The following is a 26,409-nucleotide window of genomic DNA, read 5'->3' on the forward strand; positions in this document are numbered from 1 at the left end:
GAAAAAAAACAGGGAACAGGGAGTTGAGGGAGGTTTTGTGGGGGTTTTTTGTGTGTTTGTTGCTGGTGAAACTCCTGGGAGTGCTGGGAGCAGGAATTTGGGGGTGGGCGCTGGGAATTCGCCCCTGGAATTTAGGGAATTTGATGGAGCTGTGGCCCCACAGAAATGGGGTTTCACTCTTGGTGGAAAACTTAAATGGTTTTTAAGTCATAACTCTTGGGAAGTTGGGGGTTGTGGGGTCTGGAGGCTGCGGATCCTAAAGCTGGGTCAGGCTGGAATGGGTTTGGGAAGAGGAGTGGGGAGAAGGAGAAGAGTCAGGAATTCCTATGGGTGAACAGCACAAGGGAACCAAAGGCTGGTTCCAGGAAAAAACAATTCCAGAAAGGACCAATTCCAGAGTCTGAACCTAAAACCCTGCGGGAGGATGTTCTCCCATAGTCCTGGAAGGTGGAATGGGGTTTTAAACCACAATTTATTGGGATCGTGCCGTGGCCAGGATGGGAGGGGTTGTGACTGAGTCCTTCCTGCTGGGAAGGGAAGGACAGGAGCTGCCCTGTGAGCTCCGGGGCCTTGGAGAACCTCGGAAAGGGGAATTTGGGCATGGAGAGGGTGGGGTCAGGGAGCACAGGGTGTGGGTGTGGTCAGTGGAATGGGTGTGGTTGATGGTGTGGGTGTGTCTAGTAGAGTGGGTGTGGTCAGTGGAGTGGGTGTGGTCAGAGGGCAGATGTTGGCTGGAGGGGCACATGGATGGGTGTGGTCAGTTGAAGGGGTGTGGTCAGCGGGGTGGGTGTGGCTGGAGGGGCACGTGGATGGGTGTGGTCAGTTGAAGGGGTGTGGTCAGCGGGGTGGGTGTGGCTGGAGGGGCACATGGATGGGTGTGGTCAGTTGAAGGGGTGTGGTCAGGGGGGTGGGTGTGGCTGGAGGAGCACATGGGTGTGGTCAGTTGAAGGGGTGTGGTCAGCGGGTGGGTGTGGCTGGAGGGGCACGTGGATGGGTGTGGTCAGTTGAAGGGGTGTGGTCAGCAGGGTGGGTGTGGCTGGAGGGACACGTGGATGGGTGTGGTCAGTTGAAGGGGTGTGGTCAGCGGGGTGGGTGTGGCCAGAGGAGCACAGGTACCGCTGTTCCTGAGGATGTGAACTTCTGCCGGGGTCCCGTCCCCGCCGGGCCCGGTCACCCGGATCTGGACGAAGGCGTGAGTGAAATCCTCAGGGATGGGGATGTCGATGTGGCTCTTGCTGGCCAGGTACAGGGTGGGGGCCGAGTGGGAATCCTGCCTGTAGAGCATCTGTGGGGAGAGGCAATGCTGAGCTCCTGTTCCCTGTGATTTCCTTGGATCACCTCCAGGAGCAGCCCAGCCTCGCTGGCCTCACCTTGTACCCCGTCACCGCCGACTCGTCTGCCTTGGCCACCACAGGGTCCCACTTGATGCTGACTGTGGAGCCGGAAAAAGTCCAGGAGATGTTCCCAGGTGGCCTTTTTGGTGCTGAGGGATGCAAAACCAGACAGGGATTGGGTAAATCAGGGAGGGAGGAGAAGGCTGTGCTGGTCCCAGCCATCCCTGGGGCGTTCAGGGGACATCAAACAAGAGCACCGAGATCAAAGTCTGGGTGATTTTGGGGGATCCTGTGGGAAGCAGAGGGGTCAGGGCTCACTCACGAGGTCTCGTGGTGGTGACGTTGGTGGCGGGGCTCGGGGGGCCGGTCCCTGCCCGGTTGTAGGCTCGCACTGACACGTGGTAGTCGGTGTTGGGGTTCAGGCCGGTGACGTGGGCCGATGTCACCAGCCCCGCTGTCCTCACTCTGTCAGCCGCCTCCTCCTTGTCCCCGTCCTTCCAGTACCGGATCTGGAAAAGGACAGGATGGGTTTAGGAAGGAGAGATCTGCAGATCCCGAGTCAGCCCTCCCTGAAGGGCCTTTGGGTGTTTGTTTCTGTGTGTTTTGCTTTGTGTGCGCCCAAGAATGAGGCCACGGCCTCCCAGGAAAGGCAGGCAGGAAAAACTGGATGATTCCCTTTAATCTTTCCTGAGAGAGCAGTGCCAGCCCCATTAGAACCATGTGGTGTGAGAATTATCCCCACCTCTGGAATCAAAATGCTGTTTCCTTTCACCTCACATAACCCGGGGGAATTTTCCTTGCTGAGCTCTCAGGGTGTCCCAGTCCCACTGGAATCTCCTACCTCATATCCCAAAAGCACTCCAGTCATTTCTCCCTGCTCCACGGGCTCCCAGGACACATCCATCTCCGAGGACAGGACAGACTTGGCAATGACCCTGTAAGGAGCCGCTTTGGGTTCTGAAAGACAGGAATAAAATCCTTTTCCTGACTTCGGGCCCATCGGGAACAAGAGGTTTTCCTGCAGCGTCATCCCCTGGCAGACAGCTGGTGTTGTGTTACAGAGTGAGGGGAAGGGATTTAGGGACTTAGGGGGACAAGCAGGGACACAGCTGTGAGCTCTGGGATCCATGTCTGCCCCGAGGCTGTGGGGCAGCCGGGGCTGGGCTTAGGGAATCCTCACTCTGGGGGTTTGGAGGAGTAGAGGAGCCAAAGGAATGTCTGAGCTCCTGGATGGACACGGATCTGCAGGGGAAAGGCGGTGGGTTGGACAAAACTGGGAATTCCGAGTCAGTGCAGTCATGGAATGGTTTGGGTGGAAGGGACCTTAAGGCTCATCCAGTGCCACCCCTGCCATGGTGGGGACAGCTTTCACTGTGCCAGGCTGCTCCAAGCCCCATCCAGCCTGACTCTGAACACTCACAGGGATCTAGGGGCAGCCACAGCTTCTCTGGGAATTCATCCTCTGAGGGAGCTCCCCACCCTCACAGGGAACAATTCCATCCCAAATCCCATCCATCCCTGAGCCATTCCCTGTCTCCTGTCCCTCCATCCCCTGTCCCAAATCCCTCTCCAGCTCTCCTGGAGCCCCCTCAGGCACTGGGAGAGGCTCTGAGCTCTCCCTGGAGCCTTTTCCTCTCCAGGTGAACACTTCCAGCTCTCCTGCTGCTCTTTACCTTCCTCTGCCGAGTACACGATGGCCGTGAGGCTCTCGGGGCCCTCCCCTTTCCTGTTGTAGGCCCTGATCTTCACCTCGAAGGGGGTGTAGGGCGCGATGCTCTCGTTGCGGTACACGAAGTGCAGCGACTCCGCGTGCGGCACCCGCGCCCTCAGCCAGGCCTGGCTGCCCTTCCTCCGGAAGGACACGATGTACCCAAAGCCGTCCCCATTCTGGTAGTCCCGCAGCGTCGGCTGGGAAAAGAGAGAGAGCCTTGGTCCGTCCAAAATGGGATTTGGCTCATGCAAACTGGGATGGTGGCACTGATTTCCTGAAGGAAATGTGCGCTTGGTCCGTCCAAACCAGCCCTTGGCTCAACCCCGTGTCCAAACTGGGATGGTGGTGCTGATTTCCCAAGGAAATGTGCACTTTGTCCATCCAAACCAGCCCTGGGCTCAACCCCCATGTCCAAACTGGGATGATGGTGCTGATTTGCCAAAGGAAATGTTGCTTGGTCTGTCCAAACCAGCCCTGGGCTCAACCCTGTGTCCAGACTGGGATGGTGCCACTGATTTCCCAAGGAAATGTGCACTTGGTGCATCCAAACCAGCCCTTGGTGCATCCAAACCATCCCCGTGTCCAAACTGGGATGGTGGTGCTGATTTCCCAAAGGAAATGTTGCTTGGTCCATCCAAACCAGCCCTGGGCTCAACCCCCTTGTACAAACTGGGATGGGGGCACTGATTTCCCCCCCAAAAACGCCACGTGTTCCCACCTTGGTGCTTTCCCTGTTCCCAACTCACCGTCCAGGTGATGATGAGCTCGTTGGGAGCCCCTCCGCCGCCGCCGAGCCCGGACGGTGCCACTGTCGGTGCTGTGAGGCCCCCAAAAAAAGCAGAGTTTGGGTTAAGGAGGTGGGAGTGATGGAGAGGAACACAAACAAGGTGTGACACCAGTGACACCGGATGGGACAGCTCCCAGGAAAGGACTGGGCTCTGTGGAATTCCAGCTTGTGCCTGACCAGGGATTTAGGGACAAGGATTTGGTGTCGGAGGGGACAAGGATGGAGCTCAAAAGCGGGGATGTGGAGGGGAGGTTTATTAGGAAGAAGCTGGTTTGCATTTGATGGATTGGGTGAGGTTCTCCTGCTGTTCTCCCATCCTTTCTGTCCAAGTAGCTGGACATGGAACGAACATTCCCAGCTGGATGCAGTGCTGGCAAGTGCAGCACTAATCCTTCTCATCTTTGACACAAGAAATGGGCAAAAAGATGGAAAATCCTGTGGTGGCCTCAGCTCTGGGAGCTCTCCAGGAGATGATTCATCCCATGGGACCATCCTGGGCAAGGACAGGGACCTGGGCTTGTCTCCACACCCACCTGCTTCCTTGGTGCGGATTTTGCTGGAGGGCAGACTGGGCTCCCCAATTCCCAGGATGTTGCTGGCCAGGACCCGGAACTCGTAATCCATCCACGGGATGAGGTTCACCACCTGCGCCGTCTCCGCGTTGCCCTCGATGTTTATGGGATCTGTAAAATCCAATAGCACCAGAGGGGAAGGAATAGAGCGAGGAGCAGCACGGAGCCAGGACTGGCCGGTGGCCGGTGGCCTCGGTGTGTCACCGGTGCCACCGTGGGGACACTCACTGGTGCGCATCTGCTTCCATTGGTTGGACAGGAGGGTCCGGGCCTCGATGAGGTACCTGGCGATGGGGCTGTGGTTGTCGAAGCCACGGCTCCAGCTCAGCTGGACGCTGGTGTCTCCGATGTCCCTCACCACCACCCCTCCAGGTGGGCCTGGAGGTCCTGGAGGGATGGGAAATGTGTCACTGACATGGAAGGTCTGGAGGTTTGTCCCTCTGTGCATTGTGCAAAGCCTAAATTCACACTGGGCCTTTCTTTTCTGGAAGCTGGGAAGCTTCACCACCAGCTTTAGCCTCTGGAAAAGCTCCTCAGCCTGGTTGGAAAGTTGGAAAAGACCTCCAAGATGATCAACCCCAAATTTTAGGTGAAAATAAAACCCGCTGGGCCGTATCATGGAATTATTGGGTGTGAGGTGGTTACAGAGCAGCTGATGGCACGGGCCATGTCATTGCTCTGGGTTTGCCGTGAGCAGGGAGCGTTCCCACAGGGAATTACCTCTGACGGTGAGCGTGGCTGACTCGGACGCGCTGTCCACCACAGTCTGGGCCGTGCAGGTGTAACGCCCCGAGTGCCGCAGCTGCGCGTTGGAGATGCTGAGGTCCCCGATGGCCTCCTTCTGCAGGGCAATGGGACAACACAGTGGGGACAGCACCAGAAGGTGACCGGTCAGGGGACAGAATCCAGTGTGGGTAGGTGGTGGTGGAGGTGGAGAGGAGGGAGATGGGAAAGGATTCCCCCAGGGGTATGGAGATGGATGGATCCAGGATGGATCCAGTTCTGGCCAAGGCCAAGCCTGTGCTGGGTCTGTTTGGCTTGGGATGGTGATCAAAGAGTGATCTATGAGTGATCAGTGAGTGGTCAGTGAGTGACCATTGAGTGACCATTGGGCAATCACTGAGCGATCATTTAGTGATGGTTGAATGAACATTGAGTGATCATTGGGTGATTGTTGAGTGACCATTAAATGATCACAGATTGATCAATGAGTGATCATTGAGTGACCATTAAATGATCACTGATTGTTGAGTGATCATTGATTGATCATTGAGTGATCAATGAGTGGTTATTGATCCATCATTGAGTGATCACTGGGTGATCTCTGCCTGCCTTTATCCACAGGCCTTTCCCTTTCTCCTCCAGTTTAGGAGGGGAGTGCTCATGGAATCATGGAATGGTTTGAATTGGGAAGGATCTTAAAGCCCATCCCGTTCCACCCAGCCATGGCCAGGGACACCCTCCACTATCCCAGGTTGCTCCAAGCCCTGTCCAACCTGGCCTTGGACACTTCCAGGCATGTGGAATTCACAACCACTCTGGGCAAAGCGATGGAGCAGCTTTGGCGGGCACAAAGATGCAAATTACAAGTGTGAAATTAATTCTCCACCCTTTCGGATGGTCCGGAATTCCCTCTGGACTCACCGCGCTGGCTCGCCGGTAGTGCCCCTCGGACTTGTCAAAGTCGATGGGGAAATCATCCAGGGACCAGGTGAAGGTGAGGTCCATGGTGGGGTCGTGGGACGCGTGGCACTGCAGGGTGAGGTTCTCGCCCACGTTGATGTCGGCACTCGATGGTGCCAGCGTGATCTTGGTGGCATCTGCGGGAAGCGAGCGGGAAGGGTGATGAGCAGGGAGTGTCCCCATCCCAGTATCCAAACCATCCCTTCCAGCTCCTCATCCCGCTCCAACAGCTGGAGCCTCACAGGAGGAAGAGGAGGGACTAGGAAATGGAAATGCTTTGCTCAAGGGCTGTTTGTTACTGGGTCAGGCAGAAGTTTTGCTGCTCCACCTGAAATCACTTTGATTCCCTGATTATTCTGTTTTTTTGGGAGTGTAAGGAGAGAAGAAACATCACATCATTTATTCTTGGCTGTTTCTTGCTTGATTGACCCCAAATGCACATCCCTACCTCGGACAGAGAGGATTCCAGTGCTGTTGGCTTTGCCCATGAAGTTCTCAGCAAAGCAGGTGTATTTTCCCTCATCGGATTTGCTGATATTCTGCAGGATCAGGGTCCCGTCTGCCGTAATCGTCACCCTGCAAAGGAGGAGGAGCCACACAAAGGAGTGTTAAAATGTCCTCTGGACATTTGGGAGTTTCCACTGATTTTGGAGAAACCAGAGACAAAATCAGGCAGAAAAATATTGTGTAGGAGTTTGCTAAAGAAGAAATTAGAGGAGTAACAAAATTCAGGGAGCCAGCAGCACATTTGGATCATCGAGTCCAGTCTTCTGGTAAAAAAAAATATATATATTTTAGCTACGTTTTCTAGGTGGAAGCTGACTCTGTGCTGCTACCTGCTGCTGTTGACCAGGAGTTCTGTCCCTTTGGTCCAGAGCACGGTGGCTTTTGGTGCTGCTCGTGGCTGGCACGGGATGATGACCTTCCCACTGCGGGCTGCCGGGATCAGGCGCTTCACCGGGTTTAGTCTAAAATCTGGAGCTAAGGCTACAGGGATAAAAAAGAGGATTAAGGCACGATTAGAAACGCTGCCCTGGGGGGAATTTCAGCACCGTGCGAGTGGGAATTGATTTGTTGTTTGGATGGCTCGGTAAGAGAAGCGAGGCAGAGTCTGGAGAGCGGGATAAGGGAGGAATTCCTCGGCTGCTGGGTGGATCCTGATGCCTGCCAGGCAGGAATTATGTGGCACACGAGTGGGACGGAGCGATGGGAATGACCCTAACAAGTGCAAGGTCTTTGAGAGACACAACAACAGCTGCTTTGGAACATGTCGAGGATAATCTCTTCAATATCCTGACCAACGCAGACATCCAGCTTGCCTGAAACTCCTCCTGGAATTGCAGATGGAATCAGGATTTACCTGTTGGCCTCGGTGTGTTAATGTTGAGCAGTTGGTGCTCAGGGACTTAAATTTATCTTTGGCATCTCCACGAGGAGATAAACTTTTGGGCTAACATGGAACAAGTTTGGCAGCAGTTCAGCTCCAGTCACCATCCATCAAATCAGGTGGAATGAAAGCTGAATGTTTTTTGTTTGGACCTCTTTCCTCCAAAAAAAGAGGAATTTGTAGTGGAAGAGAGGTTGTAGTGCTGCTGCTGGGTGTCCTGTCCACTTCCTGTGGCTAAACAGATTTTTTTGTCCACTTTCACACAGAATTTACACAGGATTTAGAATTTCAAGGCTTGCACAGTGTCTTGTTGAACCAGCAACCATTTCAGTGGTGAGCGGAGCAGTTTTTGCCTCTCTTATCTCGCTGCGACATCACAATGTCAGGATCACATCAGGATATTATGAAGAGATTTTTTCAGTGTCCCATTGGAACCCAGAGCTCTGGGAAAGGAGGAATTACCTTGCACTGTTAATTCAGCACTTGCATAAACTGTGCCATGCTTGTTCTCAGCCACACACTGATACATGCCAGAGTCCTCCAGGACTAGCTTGGAAAATCTCAGCTCTCCACCGCTCACTTCGATGCGGTTCTGTGCAAACAAGAGGATGAACCCATTAGATGAGAAAAACAAAAAAAATTAAAAAATGGAACTCAGTCCTCGGCTGGGTCAGGGTTGAGTTTCATCACAGACTCCCTGGGGTGGCCTGGTTTTCCATGGGGGAAAACGCAGGATTTGTTTTTATGTCTGTGCGCTCACTCCCCCGCGTCGCCGTGCTCTGCTTGCCGAGACACCTGAGCGGCAGCGTGCAGGTGACACCAGGGCAGGCACGAGGGGCTGTTTGTCCTCCCTGCTGGCCGGCTGTGAGTCCTTGCAGCTGCACAAAGCAATGGCTGGGATGGCAGCGCCGGGAGAGGGGAGTTGGGGATGGTGCCGTCGCTTCGCAGCCCGATGGGGGCACATGGAGGAGGGATGCGGGGTGAGAACCGGGGCGGGGATGCAGGAGCGAGGCAGGAGGAGGGGCTGGGGCTGGAGGAGCGGGGTCAGAGCTGGCTGGGGGGTACCTGGGACGTCAGGAGCTGCCCATCCCGCAGCCACCGCACCGTGGGCCGGGGCTTGCCCGAGGCCACGCAGCTCCAGCGCAGGTCGGACCCGATGTCGGCCTCGGTGTCCGAGATCACGTCCAGCCAGTCGGGCTGGGCTGCAGGGGACGAGAGAGAGAGGGCAGAGCCAAGGAGCTCAGCTGAGAGGTGGCGGTGCCAGGCTGGCAGAAGGGCGTCCCTGTGCCAGCGCTGCCGGCACAGTCCTTGGCACAGCGGGATCTGCCACAGGAACCGCCCCGGCCTTTTGTGCAGTGAGAGGCATGGCCGGGTCCTGCTGGGCAAGATCAGGGCAGAACCCAGGGCTGAGGAATTGGTTTCTCTTCTTAAGAGTAAATTCAGCCATTCCTGAACCATCAAATCATGGAATGGTTTGGGTTGGAAAGGAACTTCAAGATCCCCCAGTGCCATGGGCAGGAACACCTTCCACCATCCCAGCTTGCTCCAAGTCCCGTCCAGCCTGGCCCGGAACACTTCCAGGGATGGGGAAGCCACAGCCTTTGTGCCACCATCCCCATCCACCCTGTGCCAGGGCCTCACCCTCTGACAGTAAAGAATTTCTTCCTGATATCTCCTCTAAATCCTCCCTCTCTCAGCTTCAGGCCATTCCTGAACTTCAGGAAAAACTGGAATCAGGATGAGGTAACCAGCTTAAGTTTTTAAACTTGATTAGATCTGCTCAACAGCTCAGAGCGTTACCCCTGGTGGGAGCTCCTCAGGCTTGGAGAGGATCTTGAGCACCAGCCAAGTTTGATTTTTAGCACTCCCTTCCTTCCCTGGTTCCCCGATGTTTGCTGTGATGATTTTAGAGCCTGTTAAGAGCTCTCTCTCTCTCTCTCTCTCTCTCCTCGCCACAGCCCAAATGTGCCCACCAAGGAAAAGTTTCCCTGATCCCTGCAGGGATGCAGGGCTTTGGGTTGGGGCTTTGCAACACCTTTAATTAGGGCTGTTAAGGGGCAGGATTAGAGGGGGTGGTTTTAGTCCCAAAGCCTTGGACCATTGCCTGGGGCACCTTGGGAAGTTAAAATGTGTTCTCTGGGTGAAGGACACGTGTTTAGGTGTGTTCCTTGGGTGAAGGACACGTGTTTAATATGTTCTTTGGATGAAGAACACATGTTTAATGTGTTCCCTGGGTGAAGGACACATTTTTGGATGTGTCCTCTTGGATAAGGGACACGTTTGGTTGTGTCCTGGATAAGGGACGAGTTTGGTGTGTCCCCTGGATAAGGGATGAGTTTGGGTGTGTCCCCTTGGATAAGGGATGAGTTTGGATGCATTACCGTGGATGATGATGCGTCCCTGGTAGGTGTCCCTCCCTTTGGCGTTTTCCGCCTCACACTCGTACGTCCCCTCATCCTCAAATCCAGCCTGCTGGATCTGCAGCAGGGGCTCACTGCCGATCCACTTGGAGGACTGTGGCCCATCCAGCTTCCTCCACTTGATCCGGGGCACGGGGCTGTGGAAAAGCCGAGCCGGTGAACCCGGGCTGAGCTCAGACCCCGTGTGGCCACCCCGGTCCTGTCCCACTGGGCCTTGGCTTTGGCCAGCTCCTCCCTTTTCCCATTTCCCTCCACCTCTGGTCTTCCATTGGAAATGCGGAAGTTCTGCCATTCCCTCCCCATCCCAATCCCCATCCCGATCCCCATCCCAATCCCCATCCCAATCCCCATCCCGATCCCCATCCCGATCCCAATCCCAATCCATGCGGAGCTGCACTCACTTTCCAAAGGCGAAGCACTCCAGGGTCACCACCTGCCCGGTCAGAGCGTAGGTGTCCGCAGGGAACTTGGCCTTGATGCTGGGTGGGAACTGCCTGGCATCTGCCACAGGGAAAACATCGCTCAGGGGACCTGGGTGACACCAAAATGCCACCCAGGGCAGGTCTCACAGGGCAGAGGGACCCGTGAGGTGACCTCCCAACCCGTTTGGGTGAGGGGACAGAGGTTTCATTTTCTTTTTCAGACAGCTCTTGCTATGAAGCCTCTAAAAATCTCTTTTATAACATCTCAGGGTTCCACAATTCCCGAGAATTCTGGATTCCCCAGAGTCCTGGACTGGTTTGGGTTGGAAGGTCCTTAAAGCCCATCCAGTCCCACCCACACTTCCCACTGTCCCAGGTTGCTCCAGTCCGTGTCCATCCAGGCCTTCCTCCTATTTAATTTCCTTTTCCCTAGACCAGAATTATCCTTTAAAAATAGAGAAATTGGATGGAGTGGAAACAGGGAATCTTAGAGAGAGAGCAGCTTCTCTCCCATCCCAGCCCATCCATATTTTTGAAGCTCTTAAGAGAGGTTGGAGGATGACTTGGGCACTGTCCCCAAATGCTTTGCAGGGGGTTGTTAATTCAGATTTTTCCCATAAGAATTGGCATTTTTGGGACAATCCAAGCTGCACTGACCCTCTGCAGCCAGGCTGAGGCGGGAGAACTTGCTGAAGACACTCTTGGTGATGAAGTCCATGTGGCTCGTGGCAAAGCAGGAGTAGTTGCCCAGGTCCGAGGCCTCTGTCTTGGCAATGTAGAGGTTGCCCGTGGTCTGGGAGATGAAACGTCTCCCATCAGCAGGGATGAAATTGGGGAACTCATTCAGGAGCCACCGGTAGGATAAACCTGGGGGGAAAAAGGAAAGGAATAAACTGGACAGGTTTGTCATCCCAGGTGGGATAGACCCAGCGGGATTCCAGGCTGGAATTGGTCTTTCCATGGGAGGAAAAGGGAATTGACTGCACTGGTTGTTGTCTCCTCTCAGGTGGGATGGACCCAGTGGGATTCCCAGATGGAATTGGCCCTTGCATAGACACACCAATGTGTCCTGCCTCTGCTTTGTTGTGTTACAAACTCCGAATTAACCCCGAATTTCCTTCCATGAAATTCCCAGGAAATCTGGGAACCCTGTGCTCTGCTGTGTCCCCCTTACCTGGGTAGTGGGGCGGGGGGCTGCAGGTGAACATCACCCCCCAGCCCTCGGCGATCTTCACGGGGTCCCGCTCTTCCGCTGAGAATTCCTGCAAAACTGAACAGGCAGAGTGAAACCCGGACAGGCACATACAGCTCTGAGCTCTCTCTGCCCCTCCTTGGGTGGGAGATCCAAAAATATCATTGGCTTTCTCCATAAATCTCCAAATTCTCCAAATTTCTACGGAAGTGCCAGGAGATTTCTCCATGGGATGGTGCGCTGGAGGGATTCTCTCCAGCCTTTTCCCAGGCAGGCTCCGTTTAAGCCCAGCCTAACTGGGGTTGTGTTTAATTTACCTGGTGGTGCCAAACTTACAGCCAAAGCGGAGCGAGGCCTCCCTGCTCACCACGGTGCCCCTGGAGTTGGATGCCACGCACTGGTAGGAGCCGGAATCCTTGGATTTCACGGGGTTGCTGATCACCAGATCCCCGGCCACCAGCCTGTAGCGGGAATCCGGCTCCAGCTTTAGCTCCGTGCCGTTCATCTTCCACCTTCCAGCAAAAACAGAGCAGGGACAGGGATAAATCCCCATGGCCACGCTCATGGGGCTGGGCCCGGTGGATTTCCAGCTGGAGGTGGATTTGGATCTGAACTGAGCCCTGGGATGGGTGGAACATCTCAGAATTGTGGGATTGTTGAGGGTGGAAAATCCCTCTGGGATCATCGAGTCCCAGCTGTGCCCAATCCCCACCCTGAGCACTCAGTGCCACCTCCAGGTGCCACCTCCAGGGATGGGCGCTCCAAACCCCCCTGGGCAGCCCCTTCCAGCCCTTCCCATGAGGAAATTCCTGCTGCTGTCCAACCTGAGCCTCCCCAGCCCAGCCTGAGGCCGTTCCCTCTCCTCCTGTCCCTGTTCCCTGGGATAAGATCCCAAATCCCCCCGGCTGTCCCCTCCCGGCAGGGACAGAGCCAGAAATTCCCCCTGAGCCTCCTTTGCTCCAGGCTGAGCCCCTGCCCAGCTCCCTCAGGACTCTCCAAACCCTTCCCAGCTCCCTCAGGACTCTCCAAACCCTTCCCCAGCTCCCTCAGCTCCTCACAGGACAAGGAATCTCATTCCCAAGTGAGTAATTTCCCATCTATAGAAGCGGAGGGGAGAAAGCAGAATTCCGGATGTTTCTGTCCCGTTCCAGGCGCGGAGGGAGCCCTAAGCTCACCTGTAGGTGGCGGGGGGATTGGCCCGGGCTCGGCAGGCCAGGGTGACCTTTTCTTCTGCCGAGCCCTCAGGGAAGAGGGTGTGGGATGGCTGCTCCTCGAACACCGGCCCGTAGCTCCTCATCCCGCCCTGGGCTTGGCACCAAACTGCGTGAGAGGGGAAAAACTGCTCAGCTCTGCTTGGCTTTCCCTAAACAATCCTCCTTTTCAGTTTTGTAGGGTGTCCCCAGCCGCGAGGAGGAGAGGAGCAGCAATGTGACAACCGCACCCCGTCTGTCAGCACAGCCCGGGCCTGGCCGTGGGGACGCACCCTGCCGCTCCCACCGGGCATCCCGCAGCATTCCCGGCCTTCCAGAGCGACCAGCATCCCTGGGGACACCTGGAGCAAGGAGCAGGGACCTCCTGGAACCCCACAGCTGGAGCTGGGCATGTCCCCGTGTCCCTGAGGTTCCTCCTCTGCCTGCACAGACTTTGCCTGGTTCGTTCTTCTGAAATCCTCTCCAGGGTGAGGGAGGAGAGGGGAGAACTGGGATCTTCACGGCTCTGGACACACCTGGCAGGTCCCCTCTGTCCCTGCAGCTCCACCGGCTCCTGACACCTCAAACCAGTTGGTTACTGGTGTGGAAACCAGAGCAAACTGGAGCAAATCAGTACACACCAGTGCAAACCAGAGCAAACCAGTGCAAACCATTCTCTTCCACAGCTGGGATGAGCCTGAAGCTGCTTTTGGGGTGTTCAGACTCGGAATTGATTCTGGTTTTGAGAATGGGGAGGAACAAGAGGGACAAAGGCCCCACCTGCCTGATCCACACCACGCCTGGGCCACCCTTTGGGGACAATGTGCCACTGGGAAGTGACAGCTGCCTTCCTGTCTCAGAATTCCAAATTCCAGCAGATCCCTTCCCACACAGGGAAATCCCAGAACCACAGACTGGTTTGGGTGGGAAAAGCTCATCCCGTTCCACGCCTGCCTGGGCTGGGACAGCTCCCAGAGCCCAGGAAGGGACACTGTGAGCCAGAGCCAGGCAGAACCTGCCTGGAAATCTCTTTCTTGCAGGAACAGCCGGTGGGATAATTGCCAGCACGTCTGTCCTCGCTGTCCCTGTCCCCCTGGAGACGCCTGGCCCTTATCAGGGAAGGAGCCACCAGCACTGATAAGCTCTGAGCTGCTTCCCCAGCTCCGGGATCCTTCCCTGCTCTGTAATTGAATTAATGAGCGTCTCCAACCCGCTGTGCCAAGGCCAATCTGTCTCCTTCACCCCCCCTGCTCAGCGGGGCCGCTCCTCAATGGAGCCATTCCCGGGATGTTTGATGGAAGAGTCACTTCCAGCCGGGAACGGGCTGGGATCAGCGGGAGCAGCCCTTGACCCGCAGCTCCCGGGGCTCGCCCCACGTTCCGGCTGCGCCGGGAGGAGGCTGGGGAGGGATGGCAAGGGATGGGAGAGGGGCTCTGCTAATTGGCTCCGGGCTGGGAGCAGCTGCTCCCCGTGTCCCTGCTCCAGGCAATTATCCCGGCTCTGCAAGGATGGGGTCACGGGATGGTCCCCACAGGGAGAGGCACTGAGCTGGGGTTCTTTGGAATTGAGGAAAAGCAGCAGGTTTGGGGTTGTTTCCCCCCTCCATCTAGGATGGTTCCGTTCCTAAAGGGAAAGCTCGAAATCCTCTCCCATTTGGATGTGCTCGTGGGATGGTTCCTGGAGCCGCACAGGGAGAGGCTCTGAGATGGGATTGGATTCTTTGGAATTGAGGAAAACCAGTGGGTTTGGGGTCATTTCCCCTCCCAGCCAGTGCTGTTTTCCTTCTAGGATGGTTCCGTTCCTAAAGGGAAAGCTGGAAATCCTCTCCCATTTGGATGTGCTCGTGGGATGGTCCCCAGAGCCACACAGGGAGAGGCACCGAGCTGTGATTCTTTAGAATTAAGGAAAAGCAGCAGGTTTGGGGTTGTTTCCCCTCCCAGCCAGCAGTGTTTTCCTTCTAGGATGGTTCTGTTCCTAAAAGAAAAGCTGGAAATCCTCTCCCGTTCGGGTCAGTGCTGAGGGAGTCCCGGCTGGAATAAACTCTGCTGACTGAGGGGGAAACAACAATGAGTTAATGGGGAATTAATGAGAAAGAATTAATTGAGTGCTGATAGATGAGTTAATTGTGCTCTGATAGATGGCGGTGGCGGGATCCAGGCTGAGCCGCTTTAATTTTGAGGTTAATTAGGGAGCATAAGGTAAATAATTTCTATTTATTTAACAAATAAAATATCTATTGGTACCACTCCCACCCCTGCCCCTTTCCCATGGGATTTTTTTATTCCAATCAAGCCAAATCAGGCTCATCCTCCCTCCTGATCCCACCTGGAGCCCGCGTCCCCTTGCTCTCCTCTGCTGTCCCTTTGTCCCTGCCAAGGTTACGGCTGCCAGTGCCAGGCATCGATTTTCCCACTTGGAATCGATGCCAGGGGTTCAGGTGAATTTTAATCCACAATTCCAAGGTGCCGGGGGTGAAACGCTTGGATTTCACTCATTAAACAAACCAGGGGTTGATTAAGGCAGTAATTAAACAGTTACGAGGAGGGGATAAGGTTAAAATTAAGAATTGACAAATCCCAGAAGTTCTGAGACTGATCCGGGCCCATTCTGCACCCCAGAATTCCCAATTTTTAATGTTGCCAATGCAGGATCTGTCCTGGAGCTCTGGCATTTGGAAAATAGGGAGAAGACAGGCACAAAATTAAGTTTTTTAAGCCAAATTTCAAAGTAGAGGAGTGACCTGCTGGGAATTTTCCATGTTCCATCCAGCTGGAATGAGAGGAAAAACCCCACCATGCCTCTGGAATAACCTTCAGTATCAGGGAAAACAATAATTAACACCAAAATCATGAGAAACAGGTGAAAGCAGAACACCTGAAGATTTTGGAGAAGCAGCTGCAAGGATGTGACTCCAAAGTCTCCCTTTTGGGTGGTTTTTGGGATATTTTTAGGAATTTGCTGAAAGCCCAGGTGTGCAGGAGGCTGCACTTTGTGCTGAGCCCAGGAAATGATGAAATTTCCTCGGTGGAACATTTTCCAAGCTGAATTCCTTTTTCTGAGGACATCCACAGCACAGCCCTGGAGCTCCTGGATCACGGGGGAGCTGGGCGATAAATTGGTTTTTCAGGAGTTTTATGCCCAGAATCCAAGTGGATTTGGGCTTTTCTAAGGATCAGCTCTCTGCGGAACCCAGGCTTTATTTTGGGTTGTTTTTAACGAGCAGCTTTCTGAGGAACAAAGGGTCAGGGCTTGGGTTCCCAGATTTTCCTGATGTTTTCCCAACTGAACAAAGGCTGGGGAAAGTTTGGGATTTTAGAGTGGTCTCTGTGCACTTCAGAAGCTTTAAATATTTAAATCTCCCTCCAGACCTGGAGGTTTTGGCTCTTTTCCCACTCCATAACATTTCCCTGAGCTTCATCCATCGCTTCCATCCTTTTGTCCCAATCCCTCCTGGTATTCCCAGGATTTCCCCCTGTCCCATCTGCCCTCGCATCTCCATGGCACCACCAGCCAAAGCTCAGTGGAAATCACCCTCCCAGGCTGCCCAGGGTGTGATTTTTGGAGCGTTTTGCCTGAACTCGGGTGGTTGGTGGGAGACCCCAAGTCCAGCTCCGGGGTCAGGCCGATTTCCAAGCAGGATAATTGCCTCTGGATCCAGGGCAGCTCCCCCTGCCTGGGCCTCCTCAGGGACGCAGAGAACATTAAAAGGTAATTAGATATTTATGAGGATGGGCCAGCAGGCTCTGCCCGGGCTGATGGATTGGCTGGAGGACATTAGCCAGGCTCAGCTGGAGAGGAAATGTCTCCCTGCGGAAAAGGGACCTGCAGGGAGCAGCCTGAGCCTCCCTGAGAGCCAGGGATGGGCCCTGGGGTCTGGAAGTGGTCCCCAAAATCCAGAAATCATCCCCAAAATCCAGAAATGGTCCTTGAGATCCAGACCTTCTCGCTGAGATCCAGGGGTGGGCCCTGAGGTATGGAGAAAATCCCCCAAATCCAGAAATCATCCCCAAATTCCAGAAATGGTCTTTGAGGTCCACACCTTCTCCCTGAGATCCAGGGATGGGCCCTGAGATCTGGAAATGGTCCCCAAAATCCAGGAATGGTCCCTGACATCCAAAAATGTCCCTGAGATCTGGAATTTCTCCCTGAGATCTGGAAATGGTCCCAAAGATGCAGAATTTCTCCCTGAGACCCAGAATTTCTCCCTGAGATCCAGAAATGGCCCTTGAGATCTGGAAATCATCCCTGAAACCCAGAAACGTCCCTGAGATCTGGAATTTCTCCCTGAGGTCCAGAAATCCTCCCTGGCCTCCAGAAATGGGCAGGGGTATCTTTTCAGGGAACAGCCAGCAAGGAATCCCTGGAAAAAGCGGGACGGGGAGTGGAATGAATCCCACTCCCCACGAATGAAGGAAATGAATGCAGGAAACTCCTCCTGCACCTCCCTAAATCTGGGTTTAGAAAGGGGGAATTGTGTCAAACACTCCTGGCCCAGAGGGATATTGGGAGCAGCACAGACACGGAGCAGCCGCATCCCAACCCACGCGGGGATTCGGGACCCGGCAGCGCCGCATCCCAAGGGCGGGAGGTTCCCGGTGGATCCCGGGGCATTTCCCGCCTCCTCCAGCCCCTCCCACGGGAATCTCTTACCCAGGAAGGTGCCGACGGCCAGGGAGGTGTGGATGAACCCAGCGGTGCCTCCCATCCTGCGCTGGGTCCTGCGGAGCCTCTACGGGCGCGTGGGGACGGCGGCCCTGGGGAGGGGGGACACACAGAGGGGTCAGCAGGGCCCTTCAGCCCCAGATATTCCATGGAGCTGTGATTCCAGAGTCAGCAGGGCCCTTCAGCCCCAGATATTCCATAGGGCTGTGATTCCAGAGTCAGCAGGGCCCTTCAGCCCCAGATATTCCATGGGGCTGTGATTCCAGAGTCTGGGGTCAGCAGGGCCCTTCCAGCCCCAGATATTCCATGGAGCTGTGATTCCAGAGTCTGGGGTCAGCAGGGCCCTTCAGCCCCAGATATTCCATGGAACTGTGATTCCAGAGTCAGCAGGGCCCTTCCAGTCCCAGATATTCCATGGAACTGCAATTCCAGAGTCAACAGGGTCCTTCCAACCCCAGATATTCCATGGAACTGCAATTCCAGAGGCTCTGGGGTCAGCAGGGCCCTTCCAGCCCCAGATATTCCATAGGGCTGTGATTCCAGAGTCTGGGGTCAGCAGGGCCCTTCCAGCCCCAGATATTCCATGGAACTGTGATTCCAGGGGCTCTGGGGTCAGCAGGGCCCTTCAGCCCCAGATATTCCATGGAACTGCAATTCCAGAGGCTCTGGGGTCAGCAGGGCCCTTCCAGCCCCAGATATTCCATGGAACTGCAATTCCAGAATCAGCAGGGCCCTTCCAGCCCCAGATGTTCCATGGAGCTGCAGTTCCAGAGGCCCCAGAGTCCAGCTGTGCCTCCCCGCTGGCCACCAGCCCAAGTGAGACTCACGCCAGGGCAGAATTCCAGCGGTGCCCGGAGGAGCAGGAGCTGCTGAAGGAGCCCTTTTTGTCCCCATGGGAGGCGACAATCAGAGAGTGGAATTGTTGTCCCTCCTCCTTTGCTATTTCCCATTCTTTCCCCCCCTCCTCCATAAACTCTCCAAGTGTTTTTGATGGAAAACACCAAGCCAGAAGCACAGGGGATATTGGTGGGGAGTGAGAAGGGAGGAATAATTTGGGGGGGGTTGTGAAAATAATTAATAATTTTGGGGAATAATTTGGGGAATAATTTGGGTTTTTGTGAAAATAATGAAGCTAATGGGAAGGAATTCTTGGCTAGTGAGGGTTGGGATGCCCTGGAACAGGATTCTCCAGTCCTGGAATTGTCCCAGACCAGGCTGGATGGAGCTTGGAGCAGCCTGGGATAGGGGAAGGTGTCTGGGTGGGCTTTAAGGTCCCTCCCAACCCAAATCACTCCAGGATTTGGGAATTCTGTGACAAAGGAATCTTCAATTTTAAACTCTTTAACTTCCAGGGCATCTCCTGATGGCCTTCCCAGCCTCCTGTGATCCCTAAAGATTCCCAAAGATCACCCGCCAGCCAAACCCTGAGCTCTTTGTGCAGCCCCGAGCCCTCAGTGGGAGCAGCCCCACCCGCGGCCCCGCTTCCCCCGGAACTCCAGCAGGGATTTCGGGCTGATTTCTCCCCCTTTGTTAACAAAAACCCTTTGGAAACGGCTCGCGGAGCTCTCCCGCAGCCCGGCAGGGCCTCGTTTCCCGCTGTCCTCCCCAGAACGCCCCGGCGAGGAGCTGGAGATGCTGCCAAGAGCTCCCGGGCCGCTCCTGCTGCTCATCCCCCTGCTCCAGCTGGTGCTGCTTCCACTCCCGTCCCTGCCCATCTGTCCGCCCCCGAGCCCTCGGAGCAGGGATTAGCCCATCCCCTGGGATGCTCGGCCCCTTTCCAACCCCCCCTCATTACCAGCAGCACCTGAGCAAACAGCAGAGCCCAGCTCGGGCTGCAGGAACCAGCCGGGCTCTTTGTGTCCTCGCCCGGAGAGAAGGGTTTGCTGCCAGCATCCCAAAATCCATCCCGAAATCCATCCATCCCAAAATCAATCCCGAAATCCATCCCAAAATCTGTCCATCCCAAAATCCATCCCAAAATCCATCCCAAAATTCATCCCAAAATCCATCCCAAAATCTATCCTGAAATCCCGCCCAAAATCTATCCCAAAATCTATCCCGAAATCCAGCCCAAAATCTATCCCAAAATCCATCCCAAAATCTATCCCAAAATCCATCCCAAAATCCATCCATCCCAAAGTCCATCCCAAAGTCCATCCCAAAGTCCTGGGGGTTTGTCTTGTCTGGGTTCGAGGGACAGAGAGGGGACAGAGAGGGGACAGAGGAGACAGGCAGGAGGGAACAGCCAGGAGGGGACAGAGAGGACTGACAGGAGAGGACAGAGAGGGGACAGGTAGGAGGGGACAGAGAGGACTGGCATGAAGGGACAGAGAGGGGACAAAGGGGACAGGCAGGAGAGGACAGAGAGGGGACAGGTAGGAGGGGACAGAGAGGGGACAGGTAGGAGGGGACAGAGAGGACTGGCATGAAGGCGCAGAGAGGGGACAGAGGGGACAGGCGGGAGAGGACAGAGCGGTGACAGCCGCCCTCAGCCCTGCTGGGATTTTGTTCCCTGACAGGCCCCGAAATGAAGCCGGAGCTCCTTTATCCCGCCCGACCGGGGAGGGAGGAGCCGCTGCTGGCGGGAGGCGGCCCGAGCTGTGGCAGGGACGGGGAATTTGGGGACGGAATTTGGGTCCGGAGCCCAGCGGGGCGGGAGATGCTCCCACGCAGAAGCCGCTGGTTCCAGCAGCCCTGGAGCGGCTCGGTCACATGGAGTCACTTGATGTCACCGAGAATCCTGCCCCAAACAGCGTCCCGAGCCCACGGCCCGGCAGCCAACACTGCCCCTTTGTTCCCCGGGCCTGTCCCTCCGCCCTGGGGACAAGGGGCAGCTTTGAGCCGGGCGCGCTGTGGGGTTGCGGGAGATGCCAGCCCTGCGCTAATTAATGAGTTGACTTTTCCAAATCTCCGCAGTTCCCTTGCCCCGGGGCTTGGGAGAGGCGGGAGCTGTTCCTGCACCAGCGGCTGCAAATTAAACTCGGGGAGTTTTTGCTCTGGTGCTTCCAGCCCCGTTTTCCAAGCCTGAATCCTCTGCCGAGCCCCCGGAGCTGCCTGAGAGGGCTCCAGCTGCAGCTCTGCTCTCTTTGTTCCCTCACCCCTCACACTCCGAAAACAAACAGGAAAGAGAGAGGGCAAAGCTGCATTTTGTCATTTTTGTGGAATTCTGGACTGGTTTGGGTGGGAAGGGACCTTAAACCCCATCCCACCCCATACCATGGGCAGGGACATCTTCCACTATCCCAGGTGGCTCCAACCTGGCCTTGGACATTTCCAGGGATGGAGCAGCCACAGCTTCTCTGGGAATTCCATCCCAGCCCCTCGCCACCCTCAGAGCCAGGAATTCCTCCCAGTATCCCATCTAAACCCACTCCCTGCCAGCTGAAATCCCTTCCACAAGGAGGAGGCAGCAGGAGGAGATCTGGTTTGGGCCTGTCCTCCCTCCTGGAGGTTCGGGCTCCTTGGGGCAGCTCCAAAATTGAGGGAATTTCTCTGACATTGCCTGGATTTATCTGACCCCAAGCTCCTGGTCCTGGATCCGACCCTGAGCTGTGGATCCTGGATCTGATCCTGAGCTGTGGATCCTGGATCTGATCCTGAGCTCCCCCAAAGCTCAGGAACACTCTGCACTGGACACTGAGCCCTGCTCTCATCCCTGATTACGGAAGGGCCACAGGGAGCTGTTTTTTCCCTGTTCCCGGGGTATTTTGACAGACACCCGAGAGCCTGCTGGTGTCCTGAGAGGGGATCTGTCACTGCTGCTAATGGAGGCTGTCACTGATACCTCCGGGAGCAACGGAGAGCTCCACAGGATCCCTTCCCTCCGGAATGGGGCAGGATGAAGAGCTCCAAATGATCCCTTCCCTTTGGGATGGAGAGCTCCAAATGATCCTTTCCCTTTGGGAATGGGGAAGGATGGAGACCTCCACAGGATCCCTTCCCTCCAGGAGTGGGGCAGGATAGAGAGCTCCACATGATCCCTTCCCTTTGGGATGGGGAGGGATGGAGAACTCCACAGGATCCCTTCCCTTTGGGATGCAGAGCTCCACAGGATCCCTTCCCTTTGGGAATGGGGCAGAACGGAGAGCTCCAAATGATCCCTTCCCTCTGGGAATGGGGCGAGATGGAGAGCTCCACAGGGTCCCTTCCCTTTGGGATGGAGAGCTCCACAGGATCCCTTTGGGAATGGAGAGCTCCAAATGATCCCTTCCCTTTGGGAATGGGGCAGAATGGAGAGCTCCACAGGATCCCTTCCCTTTGGGATGCAGAGCTCCACAGGATCCCTTCCCTTTGGGATGCAGAGCTCCACAGGATCCCTTCCCTTTGGGATGCAGAGCTCCACAGGATCCCTTCCCTTTGGAATGCAGAGCTCCACAGGATCCCTTCCCTCCAGAACCAGGAGCAATCCATGAGCGGGGAGGCAGAGTCAAGGAGCTCAGGGAGATTTGCAGAGGGGCTGGGAGAGGAGGAGCAGCCTGGAACAGCACCCCCAGCCCTGACTGCGGGGCTGCATCCTCAGGAGGACGATTCCAGCAGGATTTTGGGAAGGTCAGGGGTGGATTTTGGCAGGAGATGCCGCGTTCAGCGCTGTCCATTAGCGGGATAAATCAGTGTAATTCCATCTCCTGCACTCAGCCAGCAGAGGAGCATTTGGGATTAAGTGGGGCAGCTCCTTCTGCCGCAGCATTCCCCAGGGAGGCATCGCTCCGGCCACGATCCCTCCTGTGCCTCTTTTATCTGGGATCGTGGCTGAAGCTGGAGGGGGCAGGCGTGTGATGTTCCCTGGATTCTGACTCTCAGAACCTTCCCAAGGTTGGGGACACCGTGTCCGTCCCGGCACAGCGTGGCTGGTGAGGGACAAACGGCTTCATTGTCACGGGTTTGTCCTCCTGGAAATCAGGGGTGGATCGAGAGGAAAACTCTGGATTCAGCCCTTCCCGGAGCTTTTTTGGGTCGGATCTGTCGGTGGCTCCAGGTCCTGCAGGAATTCTGAGCCACTCCAAACCCATCTGAGCAAGGAAGGCTCCGAATGAGGACCAAAAGAGGGGCTTGGGGTGGAGTTCTGTCAGCCCAAACAGATCCTGATCCTGGGAGCTCTTTTCCTGAATAATTGGTCGCAGTTCTGGGCTGTCCCCAGGGCTTGGGGGAGTTTCCTTTTCATCCAAACTCTCCCTTTGTGCGGGAGACAAAGCCGGGAGGTGCCTTTGGTCCGGACATGGAAGGGGGAGTGGGCGGGGAGGGGTTGGGGGGAAAATCGAATGGTGTTTAAAAAAAAAAAAAAGATATTTTATTATGAGTGGGACTTTCCTGCTCTGGGCAGAGTGAGTTTTACAGCTGAGCTTTGCAGTGAGCTCGTTTCCCTTTAAAAATCATATTAATATTTATATTTATGTCATATAATTATATTATTTATATTTATATTGTTATTTATATCGATATTTATATTCATGGTTATTTACACTTATATTTTAATTGTCTTTTTCCTCCCCAAACAAATCCATTCCCATCTGTGTCCTCGGTGCCTCCTGGGGGGAAATGGAATTCCAACCTGAGCTGTTCAAATATCCCTTGGAAAATTCCCGGGGGTTTGGAGCTGGAGCTCCTGGGGGTTCTGGGTTTGGGTCACCTCCAGTGGGACCTGGGGACGCCCGGCTGGCTCAGCCCTGAGCCAAAGCCTTGGGACAGGTGACAAAGCCAAGGGCACCAGCGGGAAGAGCCGGGAGACTTTTCCATGGATCTCCAGCCCCCAGGGATGGGGGAATTTGGGCTCGGGAAGGGAATTCGCCCCAGGCTGGGCACGGGCCTGGTGTTAAGCCAGGCTGCCGCTCTAAACTCTCCCTCAGGACTCGACTCCCAGCTCAAAGCTCAGCCCAGAGCAGCCGGGGTGAGAAGCCTGAAAATCCACCCAGGGGTGATTCCAGCAGGAATTCAGGAGGCGATTCCAGCCAAAATCCCGGTTAGCGCCTGTTAAAGTCACAGATATTCCCACAGGGACATTCCCCTGCTGCCAACCCCTCTGGAGAAACGTTCAGTTTTCCCGGGAAATGTTCAGTTTTCCCGGGAAATGTTCAATTTTCTCAGGAAACGTTCCCTTTTCCCGGGAATTGTTCCCTTTTCCCGGGAAATCCCGGCTGCTCCTGCGGGATCTCCCGGAAGAGGCGCTGGGGCCGGGTGGGATTTCAGGCAGCGAGGACGGAGCTGAGCCCCCCTCCCCAGAATAAACCCCCCATTCCCGCTTCCCACCGCCCTCTCCAGGCCCGGCTCAGCCCCGGGAGGCTCAGCCTAAAGCCGGGACCATCCCGGGCTCCGCCCGCGCTGCCGGTGGCGTCAGAGCGGCGGCGCCTTGCGGGGCTCAGGTACAAATGGCTCCCACCTGCTCCAGCCTCTCCCCGCCGCTGGAAGCTCTCCCGGGAGCCGGGAACAACGCGCGGGGAGCTCGGGAAACCTCCGGGAGAAGGGGTTGGAAAGGGGAGCCCTGATCCAACAGCGAGCGCCTCCCCGAGGTTTTGGGGTTTGGGGATCCCCGCCTGGCTCCAGGGATCTTCCCAAGCTTCCCGGAGCTCCCAGTGCACCGCTGGGTGCTTGTACTGCTCATGCTGGGGTTAAAGCCGCCCCTCAGGGGAAGCTGCAGCTGCTGCCGGGTTTGTTTTGCTCCTTGGGATGCTCCAGACCCGTGTCCAACCTTCTCTCCCGCCCCTGGGTTTGGGGTTCGGGCTCCAAGCGTTGCCAGCCCTGTCAGGGATCAGCGCTGAACAGATTTTCCTGGTCCCTCCCGGTTTTTACGGCTGCCCGGTGGAAAATGAATGCTCCAGTTTAGGGTCATGGCTGCTGGGCAGGGCTGGGGTTGGGATTCACAGCCGGCTCCGGCTGGGAATGTCCCTTGTGCTCCCTGGGATCATCCCAGTGGGATCCTGGATTTTACAGCGGGACCGGGGATGTTTTTCATGGAAAGTGAAAGATTTTGGGTTCGGGGTAAAGGATTTTGTGCAGCTGGAGAGCGGCGCTGAGCAAACTCGTGGGAGACGGGGAAATTCCTATCCCAAATTCCTTGAAAACCCCATCCCGAGTTCCTTGAAAACCCCGCCCAAACTCCATGAAAACCCCATCCCGAGCTCTCTGAGACCCCATCCCAAATTCCCTGGGACCCCTTCGAAATCTCCCTGGAAATTCCATCCCAAATTTTCCCTGAAAACCCCGTCCCAAATTTTCCCTGAAAACCCCATCCCAATCTCCCTGGAAATCCCATCCCAATCTCCCTGGGACCCCATCCCAATCTCCCTGAAACCCCATTCCAATCTCCCTGGAAATCCCATCCCAATCTCCCTGAAACCCCATCCCAATCTCCCTGGAAATCCCATCCCAATCTCCTTGGGACCCCATCCCAAATCCCCAGCCCGATCTCCGCGCGGGCTCCTGGAGCCGGCCCCGATCCCGGGATCGCGGCTGAGCCGGGAGCGGCTCCCGGAGCTGCCGGGGGGTGCCAGGGGCTCCGGGGGTGGTGGCACCGCCAGCGACAGGGACACAGCGCCACGGCCAGAGAAACCCCGGCAGGGCTCAGCCTCTCCTCGGGTATTTCATGGATCGTTTGGATTTTGGGAATTTCCAGCGCACCTTTAACGGCTTTAACGCAGGCTCAGCTCCACGTGGATTCCCATTTTTTTTTTTTTTCCGTGGGGTGGAAATTCCATGTGCTGTGGGAAATCCTAAAGGCGCGGTTTGGGTTTTCTGCCCTTTATGGTTTATTTGTGGTAAATCCGCGGAGAAAAATCCTAAGCCAGACCATCAAATCCTCGGCGAATATTCCAAAGGGATAAAAGCGGCCGCTCGGTTTTGTGGGAATTAATCAGGGGATGGAGAGGAGCTTTGGGACCCCTTTGTCTCGCTCTACCTGAGCCCAGGTGCAGCTGGGCTCACAGGACCTCCCCATCTCCCGTTTTCTGGAGTTTTTGGGAATTCTGAGCCACCCCTTGGAAAGCTCACTTATTTCTGGAAAGTTTGGGATCCGCTGCTGAGCAAAGCAAGAGGTTTTTGGGGTTGTGTCGCTGCGCTAAATCCCAAACACCCAGCCTGGAGAGGTTCATTTCTTGATCCTAAATCTCCTGCGAGACCCCTCTGCTCCAGCTCTGGGCCCTCAGAATTCCTCCTGGATCTGCCTGGGGGGAGCAGGGCCGAGCTCGGGGAAAGCCTCGGGATTTCTGGCAGCTCCGGGATGCAGAGGCTGCCGCCTCCCATCCTCACAGCAACCGGTGTTTCCCGGGAGAAGCGCGATCTCCCGGGAATCCGCCCCGGCCCGGCCGCGGGGACAACGCTGGGGGCTGGTGGGGGTCGGGGCCAGCCCGGGGCGGTTTTGGGGTGAGGAGGGAGCTGGGGCAGTCTGGAGACACGAGAAGGAGCCCCAGGATGATCCCCTCAGCTTTCATCCCTCTGGGACCGGGAACAGAGGGGAGCCCTCATTGCGGGGTGCCCCCCGTGCCCACGGGGGAATGGATCCACGGCTTGGATCGGAATTCCCGCGTGTCCCAAACCCCCCGGAGCATCCCCAAATCCCACCCTCCCCTGGGACCTGCCCTCAGGAAGGTGAACCGGGGCACCACGGCGCTCCCTCTGCTCCCTGCGCGGAGAGGAGACCCCGAGGCTGCTCAGGGCTCTGCCGGCCCCTTCCGGGGGTGCTGAAGTAGTTTTGGGCAGCAGAACCCCCTGCGGACCCCCCCAGCACATTGGAGATGCCCGATCCCCCCCCCCCAGCGCTCTCCCGAAGTGCCTCGGGCCGGAACGCGCCGGGAAAAAACCTCGCGACAATCGCTGAGAGCCGAAATATTCCTCGATTTTTTTCTTCCCCCGTAAGAGACATTTCTGCTGACAGCCGCCCTGACCTCGGCCGCGCAGGCAGCGCTGCCACAAGTGCCACCGCCTCCTGCCAACTCCACCCCCGGCTCCTCTTCTCTCCGGAATGCCCAAAACACCCTCGGCTCCTCTCCGGATGCCCAAAACATCCCTAGATCCTCTCCGGATGCCCCAAAACACCCCTAGATCCTCTCCAGAATGCCCA

General features: G+C 56.0%; 1 protein-coding gene across 3 annotated transcripts in view; it reads right to left on the reverse strand.

Annotated features, from left to right (window-relative positions):
- CNTN2 (contactin 2) overlaps positions 1–26,409 on the reverse strand; it is a 29,499-nt gene that overhangs the window by 2,671 nt on the left and 419 nt on the right. For all 3 annotated transcript variants that reach the window (XR_011682912.1, XR_011682911.1, XM_071450491.1), the window contains exons 2-22: positions 17,349–17,452; positions 12,684–12,828; positions 11,845–12,020; positions 11,491–11,586; positions 10,974–11,183; positions 10,296–10,395; positions 9,856–10,031; positions 8,540–8,676; positions 7,937–8,066; positions 6,924–7,074; positions 6,536–6,663; positions 6,049–6,224; positions 5,125–5,245; positions 4,633–4,791; positions 4,366–4,515; positions 3,792–3,862; positions 3,008–3,242; positions 2,176–2,291; positions 1,657–1,843; positions 1,371–1,483; positions 1,117–1,285 (exon numbers count right to left, since the gene is read on the reverse strand). Coding sequence is in view for 1 of the 3 variants with exons in the window: in XM_071450491.1 (XP_071306592.1) it covers positions 1,117–1,285; positions 1,371–1,483; positions 1,657–1,843; positions 2,176–2,291; positions 3,008–3,242; positions 3,792–3,862; positions 4,366–4,515; positions 4,633–4,791; positions 5,125–5,245; positions 6,049–6,224; positions 6,536–6,663; positions 6,924–7,074; positions 7,937–8,066; positions 8,540–8,676; positions 9,856–10,031; positions 10,296–10,395; positions 10,974–11,183; positions 11,491–11,586; positions 11,845–12,020; positions 12,684–12,828; positions 17,349–17,403 (3,001 nt within the window). In the remaining 2 variants the exon portion in view is untranslated. The remainder of the gene's footprint in view (positions 1–1,116; positions 1,286–1,370; positions 1,484–1,656; positions 1,844–2,175; positions 2,292–3,007; positions 3,243–3,791; positions 3,863–4,365; positions 4,516–4,632; positions 4,792–5,124; positions 5,246–6,048; positions 6,225–6,535; positions 6,664–6,923; positions 7,075–7,936; positions 8,067–8,539; positions 8,677–9,855; positions 10,032–10,295; positions 10,396–10,973; positions 11,184–11,490; positions 11,587–11,844; positions 12,021–12,683; positions 12,829–17,348; positions 17,453–26,409) is intronic.

Source organism: Agelaius tricolor, unplaced genomic scaffold (assembly GCF_023055355.1).
Source record: "Agelaius tricolor isolate 1412-34295 unplaced genomic scaffold, bAgeTri1.0.p SCAF_30, whole genome shotgun sequence".
NCBI classification, from domain to species: domain Eukaryota; kingdom Metazoa; phylum Chordata; class Aves; order Passeriformes; family Icteridae; genus Agelaius; species Agelaius tricolor.